Source organism: Salvelinus alpinus, chromosome 15 (genome assembly GCF_045679555.1).
Source record: "Salvelinus alpinus chromosome 15, SLU_Salpinus.1, whole genome shotgun sequence".
Classification (NCBI taxonomy): Eukaryota; Metazoa; Chordata; class Actinopteri; order Salmoniformes; family Salmonidae; genus Salvelinus; species Salvelinus alpinus.
The window spans coordinates 37720411-37737367 of record NC_092100.1 but is presented as its reverse complement, the minus strand read 5'-3'; the positions used below and the strand labels follow the sequence as shown (position 1 = coordinate 37737367).

Genomic DNA, 16957 nt, shown 5'->3' with positions numbered 1-16957 from the left:
CATTCTTTTTTAAATTCTTCAACTAGGCCTCTCAGGAACATTCAATGTCGTCTTGGTAAGCAACTCCAGTGTATAATTGGCCTTGTGTTTTAGGTTATTGTCCTGCTGAAAGTTGAATTTGTCTCCCAGTGTCAAATCAAATCAAAGTTTATTTGTCACGTGCGCCGAGTACAACAGGTGTAGACCTTACAGTGAAATGCTTACTTACAGGCTCTAACCAATAGTGCAAAAAAGGTACTAGGTGAACAATAAGTAAGTAAAGAAATAAATAAATAAAAACAACAGTAAAAAACAACAGTAGAGTAGCAGTAGTGTAAAAGAGGGGTTGGCGGGTGGTGGGTGGGACACAATGCAGATAGCCAATGTGCGGGAGCACTGGTTGGTCGGCCCAATTGAGGTAGTATGTACATGAATGTATAGTTAAAGTGACTATGCATATATGATAAACAGAGAGTAGCAGCAGCGTAAAAATATGGGGGTTGGGGGAGGGGGCACACAATGCAAATAGTCCGGGTAGCCATTTGATTACCTGTTCAGGAGTCTTATGGCTTGGGGGTAAAAACTGTTGAGAAGCCTTTTTGTCCTAGACTTGGCACTCCGGTACCGCTTGCCATGTGGTAGTAGAGAGAACAGTCTATGACTGGGGTGGCTGGGGTCTTTGACAATTTTTAGGGCCTTCCTCTGACACTACCTGGTGTAGAGGTCCTGGATGGCAGGCAGCTTAGCCCCAGTGATGTACTGGGACGTACGCACTACCCTCTGTAGTGCCTTGCGGTCAGAGGCCGAGCAATTGCTGTACCATGCAGTGATGCAACCGGTCAGGATGCTCTCGATGTTGCAGCTGTCTGTTGGAAAGCAGAATGAACCAGGTTGTCCTCTAGGATTTTGCCTGTGCTGTTCCAGTTAAAGGGTTGTTCAGATTCAATTAGATCAGGGGACCATCCTTTTTAAATGGCTAGCTCGGAATATGAGCTTTCCAAAAGTAGATTGTTCTGTGTTTTGATTTAAATTTACGATGACAATATATCCATCTTAGACATGCAGCATGTGCTTCATTTGTAATTGACCAAACACATTAGAAACGATATGCGTGCTCTAACAGAAATACATAGCCATTTAGCTTCTGATGACTGTTATTCTAACAAAAGCAGCTAAACACGTACACTACCGTTCAAAGGTTTGGGGTCACTTAGAAATGTCTTTGTTTTTTAAAGAAAATCTGATTTTTTGTATGTTAAAATAACATCAAATTGATCAGAAATATTCCATGCGAGAAATTGCTAAGAAACTGAAGATCTCGTACAACTCTGTGAAGGGAGTAGTACACAGCATTGTACGAGATCCTCAGTTTCTTGGCAATTTCTCGCATGGAATACCCTTCATTTCTCAGAACAAGAATAAACTGACGAGTTTCAGAAGAAAGTACTTTGTTTCTGGCCATTTTGAGCCTGTAATCGAACCCACAAATTCTGATGCTCCAGATACTCAACTAGTCAAAAGAAGGCCAGTTTTAATGCTTCTTTAATCAGGACAACAGTTTTCAGCTGTGCTAACATAATTGTAAAAAGGTTTTCTAATGATCAATTAGCCTTTTAAAATGATCAACTTGGATTAGCTAACACAACATGCCATTGGAACACAGGAGTGATGGTTGCTGATAATGGGCCTATGTACGCCTACGTAGATATTCCATAAAAAATCCACCGTTTCAAGCTACAATAGTCATTTACAACATTAACAATGTCTACACTGTATTTCTGATCAATTTGACGTTATTGTAATGGGCAAAAAAATGTGCTTTTCTTTCCAAAACAAGGACATTTCTAAGTGACTCCAAGCTTTTCAACGGTACTGTGCATGTATTCTAAGACTGTTGTTGCGTTGATGATGTCGAAACATTACTATACTAACAGTGTGTGTGTTCTCTTCGTTACATGCACGCTCCCCCCTCCTGTAGCATGTAGTGGTGGGTCAACCAGTTGAACCGGTTTCAGAGGTATTTTCTACTGCATGATCTCACCACCACTAACCCTTAATCTCTCACAAGCTAACTTTCCTATCTGACCGGAACAGAGCCACGGGTTCAGCCGAAACTGTCAAATGTAGTAGCGATCATACTCTAGATGCCCCTAAGGCTTTTGAAATTGGCCTTTTGTCTGTTGTCTCCTGAACACTTGTGACTCCATTGGCATTCCAATCGAATTAACAATGATATAGTCATGAAAGGACAAAATATAAATCTGATTCTCAAATTCTGTTCTGTAATTTAGCAGCATTTCAACTGAAATCTAATGTCAACAGATGCCATTTAATTCCATTTGAATAGACCCGTGACTTGCCTGTAACCATGCCCCCCCCCCCCTCTCCCCACAGAATCAGCACATGGAAATGAACAAATATCAGACCCTACCAGGGAAGCTGTCTCGACCTGACATGAATGGGGATCGAGAGCAGTATTCTACACCAGACCAGCTGTCCCCTGACGATAGCGAGGACAGTGAGTTTCACCTAAGTAAGTCACATCTCAAAACACTGCTGCTTGTCCTTTTTATCAAACAGCCTTCTGGAATGTTTCAAACAACAAATAACAACAAAACCTTCCCGTGGATGTATATTATAAATTGAATAAATACACTTCTATGGTTTTTTTGGTACAACTGCACTCTTCCACTCTTCTCTCACAATGCGGTTGGTTTGCATGGGGTGGCTATCCTCTGCATTCTCGCTCACTCTGTACTAATCTTCCACTTGCTGTTGTACTGTTTCTGCTGTCCCCTTTTTTTTGCGTGGCTTTCTGCTTGTATTATGGCTGAAGACCGCTGCAGGAGTGCCAGTGCTCCAGCTTTAGGTACCGTACTACTACTCACAGACAGAAGCCCCATGCATGTCAAAGCACCAGGCCCCTGTTTTCACTATGGATTAAAGTTGTGGTGACTTAAAGTTGATAACTCCAGCCTGTGTTGGAGGGAGTAAGACCCTCAGTGAGTCAGAGAGAGGCATCTCCGATTATGCCTGGCTCTTTTCTCTCGCATCAGTGAGTGGTGTTGCAGTGCACAAAGCTTACATTAACCTCAAGAGCAGGGCTACTTAGGCGTCGTCACGTGAGGCGTGTGTGCACAGAGGTAGACCATGGCTGATCTGGCTTAACCATACACTGTAAACAAATATAGATGCAACTTGACATCCCATTCGCCTCAGACCATCATTTAATTTCAGTGTATTAAACATGTTTATTAAATATGCGAAAAAAACTAATTTGTCTTCAAAGATTTGAATTGGCATCCATTAAGACAACATTTACATTTTGTGTGTAATGTAGCTGAAAATGCTGGAGCGCACTAACAATGTTAATGCTTTCCTGTTTCACTTTTCGCTTGCCTAACCTTTGGCACAGCAGGATCTTGTGGAAAGCATGATCTGTTTGATATGGGTGGGTCCTGCATGGATAATACCTCAACTTTAGACCCTAAGGAATTGAAGAAATACAGTGTCCTTGAAGCGTTGCATGACTTACTTTAATTAATAGAACAATGACTTAAATGATGAAGACAGTTTTAAATAGATTACAGTACTTACTAAAACTCCATATGCTGCTCTCACAGGAAAGTCGGAGAGACTGGATGAGTCCACGCTGTCAGACTTGTCTCCCCTGTCGTCTGGAGTGGACTCAGGACAGCAGTCCCCTGTCTCTCCAGAGAACAAGAAAAACCACCGGGGCATCAAGAAGCTCTGGGGAAAGTGAGTACCTGTACAGCCGACACACACACACGAAGGGCACACTGCTGAAGATATTTTTTAGAGATATTTATTCAGAGACTATTGGTATAAATGGAAGACGATCTGATATTTGTCATTCTGGGTAGAGGTGGTGGCCTAGCAAAGGTACTGATGTGTTCTATCTCCTCTACCCAAGGATAAGGAAGACCCAGTCTGGCAGCCTGCAGGGAGAGGACCTTGAGCCTGGAGAGTTTAAGAGGGGGGGACTGAGAGCCACCGCCGGCCCTCGCCTGGCCCGGGCCGGAGAGACATTGACCTCTGTGCGGTATGGGACGGACACTATCATAAAATACATCAAATACAGTGTATTATCTTAAACGTGCATGTGACCAAGAATATACCAAAAAAGCCAATGTCTTAATTAGATGAGCAGGAATTCCAAAATATTCCAGTCTTGATGATCCAATCAATTGTCTGTCCTCTCCTGCAGGGATCTGAAGACGCCCTTCTCCAAGTGGACTCCGGAGCAGGTGTGTTGCTGGCTGGAAGAGTATGGGCTGGGCCAGTATGTGATTCTGGCACGACACTGGGCCGACAGCGGGCAAACCCTCCTCTCTGCCTCACCACAGGATTTAGAGAAGGTACACACTGTACAGTCACACAAATTACTCTGCTAACTTATTTTGGTTCCCAGAACGCTGTTGGAAAGTTATTTGTCAAATAATGCAAGGACATCCTTCCGGGAACGTACTGTGTTAGCTGGGTGTTCCTCTAACAACACACTGTATAATCTCCATCAGTATGGCTGTCAAAGCAATGTTTAGCTCGTCCCCTCCAATCATTCTACCTGTCTAGTCATTGCAACATTCTCATCGCCATTTAGTTCTACCTGTCTAGTTCTCAAGACGTCATTTCGTTCCGTCTTTCACATCTTGTTGCTCAACCTTTGTTGTTGTTTTGAGCTAGTTTGGAGCTATGTTTCAGCTATGTTATTTTTTTGGGTTGCATTTGACAGGTTCCTGTACCAAACGTCATATCAATATATGTAGGCGGCTCTCAAACTAGCAGGGCAAACTAATTTGTTTGAATCTTGATCACAATTGTGAAATAGTGTGCCAAGTGACTCCAAATCCAGTTACTAAAACTGTCATTTGCAGCACTCACTTTGGAGTAAATAGTGTGCTCACAACCTGGATTCATTCTAATCTTGATATCAGGAGATGGGGATTAAGAATCCACTGCACAGAAAGAAGCTGCAGTTGGCCCTGAAGTCGTTCAGCACCAAACTGACAGAGAAATCATCTGAACTGGACCACATCTGGGTCACACGTATGTTGGACACAGTAGAGGCCATCAACATATTCACTCAACATTCAGCAAACTTGGTGCTATATTCGGTGTAATCGATCCAGTATAATTGGTTGTTATGTGGTTTATCCTCAAAAGGTTGGCTTGATGATATTGGTTTACCTCAGTACAAGGATCAGTTTCACCAGGGAAGGGTAGACGGCAGAATGCTTCAGTACTTGACAGTGGTAAGTACATCCATCGGTTTTCATCGTAGTTTTTGTCTCACAGTTGTGTCTCAGCTACTGTATATAATTCATAAGGCTTTCAGGTCTCCCTCGAAAAAGAGATCTCAAGGGACTTAGAAAAAGGGTTCCAAAAGGGTTCTTCAGCTGTCCCCATAAAATAACCCTTTTTGGTTCCAGGTAGAACTCATTTTGGGTTCCATGGGTTCCACCCTCTGGAGAAAAGGTTCAACATGGAACCCAATCGGTTTCTACCTGGAACCTTAAAGGCTTCTTCAAAGGGTTCTCCTATGGAGCACCTTTTTCCTAGGAGTGTAGTTAAATCCAGTACAAAAAAGAAAAAACATGCACAACATATTTGATTCACTTCCGTCAGAACAACCTCTTGTTCCTGAAAGTGACCAGTCAGCTCCATCACCTCAGTGTGAAGTGTGCTATCCACGTCCTCCACGTCAACAAGTTCAACCCCAACTGCCTGAAGAGAAGGCCTGGGGATGAGGTGAGACATGTGCATGTGCACGTTTGTAGGAATTCTTCCATTTACACACGTATGTAGTTGTGTTTGCTAAGACATGTGTTATTTCCTACTAGAACAAGACGTCTCCCTCTGAGGTGGTTCAGTGGTCTAACCACAGGGTGATGGAGTGGCTTCGCTCGGTGGACCTGGCGGAGTACGCTCCCAACCTGAGGGGCAGCGGGGTGCACGGGGGCCTTATCGTAAGTACAAGGGCCCAATGACTGAATCAGCCCCTTCTTATACCTTTCTACTGCATTTCAGCTCAGCTCAGGCCGTTATAGTGACAAATATGTCCATTATGGGACATGTATGGTTACATACAATTCCTAAGAGACTATCCCTAAAGAAACTTTTATTTTTAATTTAATAATTTCCACTAATTGGTCTTTTGACCAATCACATCAGATATTTTCACATCAGCTCTTTTTAAGAGCTGATCTGATTGTTTAAAAGAAGAATTAGTGAAAAAAGATAAGAATTGGGCTGCCCGTGTAGACGCTGCCTATTATTCCAATTCATTCCATCCTAACTTTCTGTGTAATCACCTGTATGTAGGCAGGTTAGCATTTTTCCTCATAAATCTTGTTCTGGAGGCAGCACTGCACTGGTCACTACCTGGCACAGCCATAAAGTCATCAAATCTGATTTTAAACCTAACCCTAACCTTAACCACACTGCTAACCCTAATGCCCAACCCTAACCTTAAAGCTGCAATATGTAACATTTTGGGCAACCTGACCAAATTCAGATAGAAATGTGAGTTATAGAACTGTCATTCTCATCGATAGCAAGTCTAAGAAGTGGTAGATCAGTTCTATATTATCTATTTCTATGCTTCCTGTGCTTAAGTTTTATTTTGCGTATCAGCCATAATACAGGTGTCAAACTCATTCCACTGAGGGCCGAGTGTCTGCGGGTTATCGCTCCTCTCTTGTCCTTGATTGATGAATTAAGGCCACTAATTAGTAAGTAACTCCACACACCTGGTTGTCTCTGACTTAATTGAAAGGAAAAACCAAAAACCAGCGGACACCAGGCCCTCAATGGAATGAGTTTGACACCCCTGCTCTACACTATACAGTGCATTCGGAAAGTATTCAGGCTCCTTTAATCCTTCTAAAATGGATTAAAATAAATAAAAATCCTCATCAATCTACACACAATACCTCATAATGACAAAGTTGTTAGAAATGTTTGCAAATGTATGACAAATAAAAAACAGAAATAACTTATTTACGTAAGTATTCAGACCCTTTGCTATGAGACTCGAAATTGAGCTCAGGTGCATCCTGTTTCCATTGATCATCCTTGAGATGTTTCTACATCTTGATTGGAGTCCACCTGTGATCAATTCAAATGATTGGACATGATGTGGAAAGGCACACATCTGTCTACGTATATAAGGTCCCACAGTGCATGTCTGAGCAAAAACCAAGCCATGAGGTTGAAGGAATTGTCCATAGAGCTCCGAGACAGGATTGTGTCAAGGCACAATCTGCAGCATTGAAGGTCCCCAAGAACACAGTGGTCGCCATCATTCTTAAATGGAAGAATTTTGGAACCACCAAGACTCTTCCAAGAGCTGGCCGCCCAGCCAAACTGAGCAATCGGGGGAGAGGGGCCTTGGTCAGGGAGGTGACCAAGAACCCGATGGTCACTCTGACAGAGCCCTGGAGTTCCTCTGTTGAGATGGGAGAACCTTCCAGAAGGACAACCATCTCTGCAGCATTCCACCAATCAGGCCTTTATGGTAGAGTGGCCAGACGGAAACCACTTCTCAGTAAAAGGCACAGGACAGCCCACTTGGAGTTTGCCAAAAGGCACCTAAAGACTCACAGACCATGAGAAACAAGATTCTCTGGTCTGAGGAAACCAAGATTGAACTCTTTGGCCTGAATGCCAAGCGTCACGTCTGGAGGAAACCTGGCACTATCCCTACAGGGAAGCATGGTGGTGGCAGCATCATGCTGTGGGGATGTTTTTCAGCAGCAGGGACTGGGAGACTAGTCAGGATCAAGGCAAAGATGAATGGAGCAAAGTACAGAGAGATCCTTGATTAAAACCTGCTCCAGAGCGCTCAGTACCTCAGAATGGGGCAAAGGTTCACCTTCCAACAGGACAACGACCCTAAGCACACAGCCAAGACAATGCAGGAGTGGCTTCGGGACAAGTCTCTTAATGTCATTGAGTGGCCCAGCCAGAGCCCAGACTTGAACCTGATCGAACATCTCTGGAGAGACCTGAAAATAGCTGCGCAGCGACACTCCCCATCCAACCTGACAGAGTTTGAGAGGATCTGCAGAGAAGAATGGGAGAAACTACATACAGGTGTGCCAAGTTTGTAGCGTCACCCCCAAGAAGACTCGAGGCTGTAATCGCTGCCAAAGGTGCTTCAACAAAGTACTGAGTAAAGGGTTTGAATACTTGTGTAAAAATAGGTTTTTCCTTTGTCATTATGGGGAATCGTGTGTATATTGATGAGGGAAAAAAACTATTTAATCAATTTTAGAATAAGGCTGTAATCTAACAAAATGCGGAAAAAGTCAAGGGGTCTGAATACTTTCCGAAGGCACTGTACTTGATTGTTTTGTCACATAAACTGACATTAGGCAAACTATTAAAATCGCTCAGTTCTGCTCCAGGGCAAGATTCATGAAAATAAACGTCAACCAGACTGTATCTTCCTCAATCTTCTCTAATGACCCCCCAGATTCTGGAGCCTCGTTTTAACTCAGACACCCTGGCCATGCTGCTAAACATCCCCCCTCAGAAGACCCTGCTGCGACGCCACCTGGCCACCAACTTCAACATGCTGGTGGGCTCCCAGGCTCAGCAGGAGAAGAGGGAGTTCATGGAGTCGTCTGGCTACACTCCCCTCAGCACCACAGCCAAAGTCAGGGTAAGAGATGACAGTACTGTAGTACGCCAAGGGCTGAACCACCACCCTGTTAGGAGCCCTCGTTTTTGTTGTTTCTCTCTCCCTCCTCTCTCACTCTCCTTTTCTTACTCTCTCATCCTCCTCTCACTCGCTCCTCTTTCTCTCTTCCTCTCCCTATCCCCCTCCCTTTCCCCCATCTCTTTCAGGAGACAGGCACCTTAATCCTTAGTGTGACACCTCAGACCTGGCTAAGCTCTAAGACCAGGGCTGCTCCAAGCAGCTTTTCGGGCAGCAGGCTTTTGTAGCGCCACGTATCTCTAACACCCACCTTTTTTTTTAAGGCTAGTAGAAAATGTGCGGAGGTAAAATGTAGCGATAGCATAATGTACTAAGTCAGCACAATTAGGCTTATAGGAACCATTTTTAAATAGCACTGTCCATTTGTACGCTGTTTAGAAATCTTTTCACTGATTATGGTTAAAGGGATAGAATAGAAATGATACACAGCTTTATCTCAGTCATGTCCTCCCATTCAGCCAAAGAAGTTGGGCTTCTCTAACTTTGGCCACCTGAGGAAGAAGAGATGTGACGACTCGACTGACTACATCTGCCCCCTGGAGGCGGCCCAGGCCCAGGCTCAGCTCCAGGCGGTGGTGAACGGGGCCCACCGGCCCTACTCCGGCTTCAGGGGCCTCAGCCCAATCCTGGACAGAGACCCAGACAGACGAGAGCAGGTGGGGCCATACAGCTGATGTCACACTACTGTATCTACCTACCCATCACTACTCAGCTTGCAGCCAATAACCCCACCTCTTCCTGCCATGCCCATCCAACGCTACCCAAAACCCACCCCAGCACACCCACCTCCACACCCCTCACGTGCCATCATCTAACACCCAACAACCAACCCTAGCCTTGGGCATGAGCTGCTTCTGGATACTTAGGTTGTTTTTACACAGGAAGCCCAATTCGGATCTTTCTTCCACTAATTGGTCTTTTGACCAATCACAACAGATATTTTTCAGAGCTGATCTTATTGGTCAAAAGACCTATTAGTGAAAACCCCTCCTATGTTCTCTGTGGATCTACAAGCCTAGTGTTCAGCTGTGATATATCAGCCATGGGTGTCATGTACCATTATTTTAGAGGGGGCACGAAGTATGTAAAGATGTACGGGTGGTGGCCCCCTGGAAGTTGGAGAATTTTGCAATTTTCAAACACCTGAAACAGCTTTTTCCTGCCATCTAGAGCCATAATCATTATGCCTAATTCAATGTTAAAAGAAAAATACAGTTTTTCTACATCGGTTATCTAAGCATACCTCTTTACCTGTTCAATTGTAATTGGAATGAAGGTGTCATTCTGACTGTTGTAAATCCCACAACTCAATATATTGCACTAACATGCCTAGGATGTTACTTCCAAATTACAACACAGCACGTGGGATCATAACACACATCATCAATACAGGAACATATCATGGCATCCTAATTACTACGCAAATATCATGATATTATCATAAGGTGCCAGATTACATTTAAACCAAGTCTTTTTCTGCATATCTAAGCATACCTCATGAGCTGTCAGTATCCTCCTGACTGACAGTTCTTTTTTTTAAAGAAATTAAATATGCTTCTGTGCATAAATCTGGGTCAAAGACTGAAGGAATGTGAGTCTTATTCAGTACATTTAGTAATTGCTTGCATTTCCAAAATTTGCCAACCTAACTTGATTGACAGCCCGAAATGGCTTGATAGCTTGTTATGAGGTTGGGAGACCGGGAACCAACTTCATAAAATTGTAAGGTGGCTAGTAATACAGAGAAACAACAAAAGATTTTTGTTTTATTCATTATTAAGAAGGAATCAATTAGCTACATAGCTTGATCAAATTAATTTACAAACCTACTTCCTGCTAGTCCTGCCCATCACCGACATCTAAAATCAATATCAAACGCTGTGTGTGTCCTAGCATCTCTTTGCTCTCCAGGGTGCACCTTGGAAGTAACCACTTACTTGGGGGGGTACTCTTTGCCTGGTCCAGTCAGTGTGCCCCCTCTGCAAAATACTGCTAAGAGATCTTTTTATAAACAATTACGATGAAATGTGTCCTTAAAAAGGAAGTTTAGTAATTCATTTTACATGTGCCCTTGTGCCCCATATGAGCATGACGCTTCTGATATTATCACATCAGCCCTTTACTGCACTAAGATTATGCCACTGACGTAAACAACATTGTGCATCATTTTATTGATCATTTTAACACAAACATATTTGAGATTCACGTAATGGTATTGATCCATTGTTTTAAAATGTTTTTCTAACCAGTAGAAAGCAATGTTGCTTGTTCGTCGGACAGTTGTGGAATGAACTCGTGCAATATTTGCATATGGAGGTATATATATATGTTGGTAAATTGAAAGATGTACAATGGAAAGTACAATGAGATTGTATAGCTGTGTAAATTTTGACGGAATCCAGATTGTGATTATCATGCACTGTTAATTTCAAATGTGACTGTTATAATATTCATTATAGTTAAAGATTACGCTTCAATCAAGGAAGCCCTCTTGTTGTCATTAATTGTAAATGGTACTATCCAAATCCGTCAATAAAAATCATAAGTGTGATAAAGCAGTGGAATTCTTCCTGATAACCTATTTAATATGTGCAATCTTTGTACCAAGCATGCTTCTCATATTAGAGGAGAAAGTAGTCTTGTCTCGGTTTTATGCTGAAATCATCTCTGCCCATTATCAATATTTACAGTTTTAAGAACTCGAATCAAAGATACACTGTAAGGAATTGCATTGCACGGCACAGGGACATCAGAATGCATAATTAATTAACCAGTATCATTCACTAACTAGCCCTCATCAATGCTTCGGATCATCATGATTGGCCCATTGTATGCAAGATGGAGGAGTGCATGTTGGAACAGGACTATCCCACCATGCACCTTGGGGGGAGGGGCTCAACCATCTGCAGGTACATCTTTATCATAAATCCATAATGACCATGTTCCAGGCTGACTTCACTGCAGACACCTGCCATAACTCATTGGTTTATGCAATGCAACGACTGAAATGTAGTCGGCCTGGAACGTGACCTATGACTTGAACAGTGGTGCTTGCTCAGCACCTACAGTAGATCCTTCTACCCTGCCATCCATCATGCATGGAAGTAACAACGTGTAACTGCCAAAATAAAGGAAACACCAACATAAAGTGTCTTAATACGGCATCGAACCACCACGAGCCAGAACAGCACCTTGTCAATGCCCCTTGTAATAGATCATATAAGTGTCTGGAACTCTATTGGAGGGATATAACATCATTCTTCCATGAGAAATTCCATAATTTGTGTTTTGTTGATGGTGGTGGAAAATGGTGTCTCAGGCGCCGCTCCAGAATCTCCCATAAGTGTTCAAATGGGTTGACTGAGACTGCCATGGCATATGGCTGACATCGTTTTCATGCTCATCAAACCATTTAGTGACCACTCGTGCCCTATGGTTTGGGGCATTGTCATCCTATGGAGGCATAGCAATGGTAGACACAATACTTTTAATACATTACCCTAAGCATGATGGATTGTTGATTGCTTAATTAATTCAGGAACCACAGCTGTGTGGAAGCACCTGCTTTCAATATACTTTGTATCCATTATTTTGGCAGTTACCTGTATGTCATTGATGTCCTAGCCTGTCAGTAGTACAGTAGCCCCAGAACTAGGTGTTGTGTTTGACTTTGCAGATGGCGGTGACAGAGGGGACCGTACTGCAGATAGAAGCTCTTTCTGAGGGAATAAACCAACTCACAGTAAGTAGTTGTTCAATCCGTCTCATTCAACAAGCTTTTTGACAGTACTGTAAATAATGAATAAACTAACCAGTTAACAAAGCATTTTCTGTTACGCTGTTAACACTGGTGTAGGATGCACCCCGCAGCGCCCACAAGCTCTGGGATCCCCCTGGAGGTATTGCAAATATTTCTCCCTGCCCCGTGGTAGAATTTCAGGAAGTTAGCTGCCTTGCTCAGACTTTGCGGGTGGGGCCTCGCAAAACTGCGCTACGCCACTTGCTGTTATGTTTTGTATTTCTCCTCAATGCTACAGTGCTATGTTGTTCTTATATTTCCTGACAGTGGAGGTTTCAACTGAATAAACCGGTTTCGACAAGTAGATTTTAAAGTTAGGGACATTACTCTAAAGCCTTTAACTGACAAACATTGCAGAATAATGCTTCCTGCTAACCCCAGCCCCTGGCCCTTCTTGCTTTCAGTATTTGCTAAGCCGAGACGAAGTTCTGAAGGAGATGAGACGGGCTCAAACAGCACTAGTCTGAGAGGACGCTACGCTGGCCACACTAATTAACGCAGCCAATCAACCAAGGGAAACCTCTATCTGCCTCATACCTCAACCTAACCTCAATGCAGGAGGCTTTACCAGCAATCTCAACTGGCCATACCCCTTACCTCATCATAATACAGGACTATAATGAATACTACTTCTGTATTAGTGACACGAACACAATGAACGGTGAAGGAATTCTGTTTTACATGCGTCATTGGTGTGTAGCTCTTCCCCAAACTAGAGTAAATAGCATGTGTTTTGTATTTTTGGTGAAAGGTATAGGCCTACAACATGCCACTTGAGCTTTTAGGACATGCTTTTCCCCTATGCAATCTAGCCTGTAAGATTGCACACACTGTATTATTTTGTACTATTTTACTACTTTTTTGATTAGGGTCGTTCCACTAAATTATTCCCTTTTGGGTAGTTTAATGTGGTTAAAAATATATATATATATTTTAACATTCTGTCATGAAGAGCACATGTTCAACTTAAGAAAAAAACATTTTTTCCCATCTCAAGAGGTTAAATGAAGAAAAAAAAGATAATAGCAAGTGCCTTGAGTGGCAAATAAAGTAACCGGGTTTATTGAAACAGGGTTGACGATTTCATCTTAAATCAGCCATAAATCCTCTTGTGAGAGGGGAGGGGTCAAATGAATGCAAGCTTCAAAAAAGGAAATTGTTAAAACATTTCTAGCCTGTCTATCTATGGGTGACAGGGTTGACGTGTTATGCTCGACCTACAAGAGTGGAACCAGCTCGCCTGCTTTTACACTATGATTTGACTTTAAGATGTTCAATGTTTCTCCTTTTTTTTATGTTCCAAAAGGAATAGTTTCACCATATTACAACGAGAGTTCAGTTCACGTAACAGGGTTGACCTTAAAATGAGGGACATTTCTTTCTTTCTTTTTTTTACCTTAAAATAAATCACAAATCTCATGAATTAAATAATAATATTCAGAAATTACTTTGACAAAGCAACAAAATAACTAGGGCTTCCAATGAAGGTGAAAACTTGGAGAAATGTTGGGGTTAAGTGGGTTAAAATCAGAGGGACATGTCAAAATGCTGAATTTTGGCACTTTAGCAAGTCTTTAGGCATATTTAAAACCAGATGCATTGAATTATCAATGTGGTCTATATTAAAGGGCACTTAATTTAATATAACAGTCTTTTAAAATGCCATATTTATGCACAATTTCTTCTTAAAATATCAAAAGGATGCAAAAGGGACTCATTTCGTGGAACAACCCATTACCTGGACACATCCATGATGCAAACAAGGCACTAAGACATACTGCAAACAAACACACCAACACTTAATACAGCCCATTTGTATATGACCAATAAGAAACAGTTTTTTCTATGTTTCAACACATAATTCGCATATAATTGCATAGGCAGATGTAGTCCTTTAAGTAAGTCCCTTTAACAGTCACCAGAATGGAGGATCGCTTCTGTAAGAGAGGAAATACTAAGGGAAGCCTGTGTTAGGTAGCCCGGTGAAGTGTCCAAGCCCTGGTATAACCTGTACAGTATGAGGATCCTATTGCAGGTTAATCTGCATCAACCCAGCACATCACAATATCTCACTAGGGTTTCAGAGAGGAGAGAGGGGCTGGAGCTGTTCCAAACATCAAAGGCAGACCCATACTGGTGAGTTTTAATTAACTTATTTTTCAAATTTTTTCACCACTCTAGAGCAAACATAGTACAATTAAAGTATTTTTAGGGTTGAGGGTTCTATTAGGGTTGAGTACCCTTATGTACCTTCAATCCATGTTATTACACAAGTATAACCTATGTAATGTTTTCATGTAAATTATAATTTCTACAACAATAAACTATACTGTTGTTATCATATGTGCAGGTCATAAGGGAAACCACCCTCTGACCTAATCCTGTAGACATGGGGAAGATAGAGAGCAAACAACCAGCCCTGGACATTCCCAAGATAATCTCAACCTGGTGGGAGAAGCCACCAGCCTCGACCATGACCATTCCCAACAGGAACTTCAATTTCTCAACCCTGTGGGGGAGGAGAGAGAGCAAGCCACTAGCCCCGGACATACCCAGTGTATTATCCACCCTGTGGAGAATCCTCAACAAGCCCAACGATTTTGTCCCTCTATCCAAATACTGTGTGGGGATAGTACCTCCTGGAGTACCTCCTGTTTCGCGGGACCCAGAGGACATGTTCCAGCCCCACAGCCCTCAACGAGATCTTCCTAATAACCTACATTACCCAGAGCAGGCCACCTCCACATGACCGACTCCTCCAACTGCACCGCAATGACAAAGCAGCAGGGCATCTTTCTGGGTGCTGACTGGGTGTGGACTGTGCTGGAGAGGCCCACAAAGAACCCCCGCATCTAGATCGCCATGCAGATCCTGCACATGACTGAGAGGGGGGAGGGACGGCAGAGGACTTCCCCCCCCCGGAGGTATATACTGAATCCATGCAAGATGGCCAAGACGGAGTCTGCTAATAGGAACAAGGCAGAGAGGATGGTGGATTTTTGCGTCTCCATCGGTAATGACTGCTACTCCCTCTTTCTCCTATTTGGCCGCAAGGCACCGGCAACATCTATGGGGTGCTGAGCAACAAATGTCACAATGCTATAGGAAGACTAAGAACAACTGGGCACTCATTGAGAATTTCTTTAAAAGGGTCCAGGTTCTTACATACGCCCACAGGAACGCTACAGGCTTTCGTCACCAAGAGAGACAGTGACCCTTTAACTCTGCTCATCAAGTTTACTTGACCAGTATGATCGATGACCGTGCAACCATTTGTTACATTTCTCTGTGTCTACTGTAGTGTTTCAAATGGGGGGGGGGGGGGGACAGTTGTGCTTGGTGGGTTTATGCTTGCCTGGGACTCGGGGACCCAGTGTGCTGAAATTGGCCTGTGTCCATGTCTCATGTGTAAACTACTGACCCATGCCTGCTGACAGTTGCTCACACCCCTTGTGTTTAGTATTTATTTTAATAGGCTTAACATTTCACTGGCAACGCACCAGTGTGGGATTTCTCTTATCACTACCAAATGACATTAAAACCTTTCTACAGCTTACAATACAGCAAATATGATTTGCCATAAAATATTTTTGTATTTTCTATGATGGATTTAATGACTGATCACATTGTGATATCTTCACCCATAACATGATTCTAAGTCAGTGACTGTTCATTTGATTAAGGTGGATTCTTTTTTGTTAAAAGTAGTAAAACAAAAATAAAAAAAAGAGGATGGAGTTGGAAAATAAATAAAATATGTATTTCTGGATGTCTTGAGTTATCTTGTGTAGAAAAGGAATATGTATGTTGAGTGAGGTTGACCGATTATGATTTTTCACTGCCGATACCGATTATTGGAGGATCAAAAAAAGCTGATACCGATTAATCGGCCGATTTTTATATATATATTTGTAATAAATGACAATTACAACAATACTGAATGAACAATGAACACTTTTATTTTAACTTAATATAATACATAAATAAAATCTATTTAGTCTCAAATAAATAATGAAACATGTTCAATTTGGTTTAAATAATGCAAAAACACAGTGTTGGAGAAGAAAGTAAAAGTGCAATATGTGCCATGTAAAAAAGCTAACGTTTAAGTGCCTTGCTCAGAACATGAGAACATATGAAAGCTGTCTTTTAACATGAGTCTTCAATATTCCCAGTTAAGAAGTTTTAGGTTGTAGTTACTATAGGAATTATAGGACTATTTCTCTCTATACCATTTGTATTTCATATACCTTTGACTATTGGATGTTCTTATAGGCACTTTCATATTGCCAGCCTAATCTCGGGAGTTGATAGTCTTGAAGTCATAAACAGCGCTGTACATCCCAGCATTACTAAGAGCTGCTGTTTGAATGAATGCTTACGAGCCTGCTGCTGCCTACCACCGCTCAGTCAGACTGCTCTATCAAATATCAAAT

General features: G+C 42.4%; 1 protein-coding gene across 15 annotated transcripts in view; it reads left to right on the top strand.

Moving 5' to 3' along the window:
• LOC139540016 (liprin-beta-2-like) overlaps positions 1-16290 on the top strand; it is a 121675-nt gene extending 105385 nt beyond the window's left edge. For 10 of the 15 annotated variants that reach the window (XR_011668053.1, XR_011668062.1, XR_011668061.1 and 7 more), the window contains 15 exons: positions 1958-1996; positions 2374-2512; positions 3603-3738; positions 3914-4042; positions 4208-4358; positions 4935-5046; positions 5164-5252; positions 5626-5748; positions 5841-5966; positions 8477-8665; positions 9181-9378; positions 11514-11631; positions 12399-12464; positions 12926-14657; positions 14872-16290. Coding sequence is in view for 1 of the 15 variants with exons in the window: in XM_071343505.1 (XP_071199606.1) it covers positions 1958-1996; positions 2374-2512; positions 3603-3738; positions 3914-4042; positions 4208-4358; positions 4935-5046; positions 5164-5252; positions 5626-5748; positions 5841-5966; positions 8477-8665; positions 9181-9378; positions 12399-12464; positions 14598-14657; positions 14872-14895 (1581 nt within the window). In the remaining 14 variants the exon portion in view is untranslated. The remainder of the gene's footprint in view (positions 1-1957; positions 1997-2373; positions 2513-3602; positions 3739-3913; positions 4043-4207; positions 4359-4934; positions 5047-5163; positions 5253-5625; positions 5749-5840; positions 5967-8476; positions 8666-9180; positions 9379-11513; positions 11632-12398; positions 12465-12925; positions 14658-14871) is intronic. The other 5 variants (XR_011668064.1, XR_011668055.1, XR_011668052.1 and 2 more) reach the window with 4 other exon arrangements.
• The last annotated feature ends 667 nt before the right edge of the window (positions 16291-16957 follow it).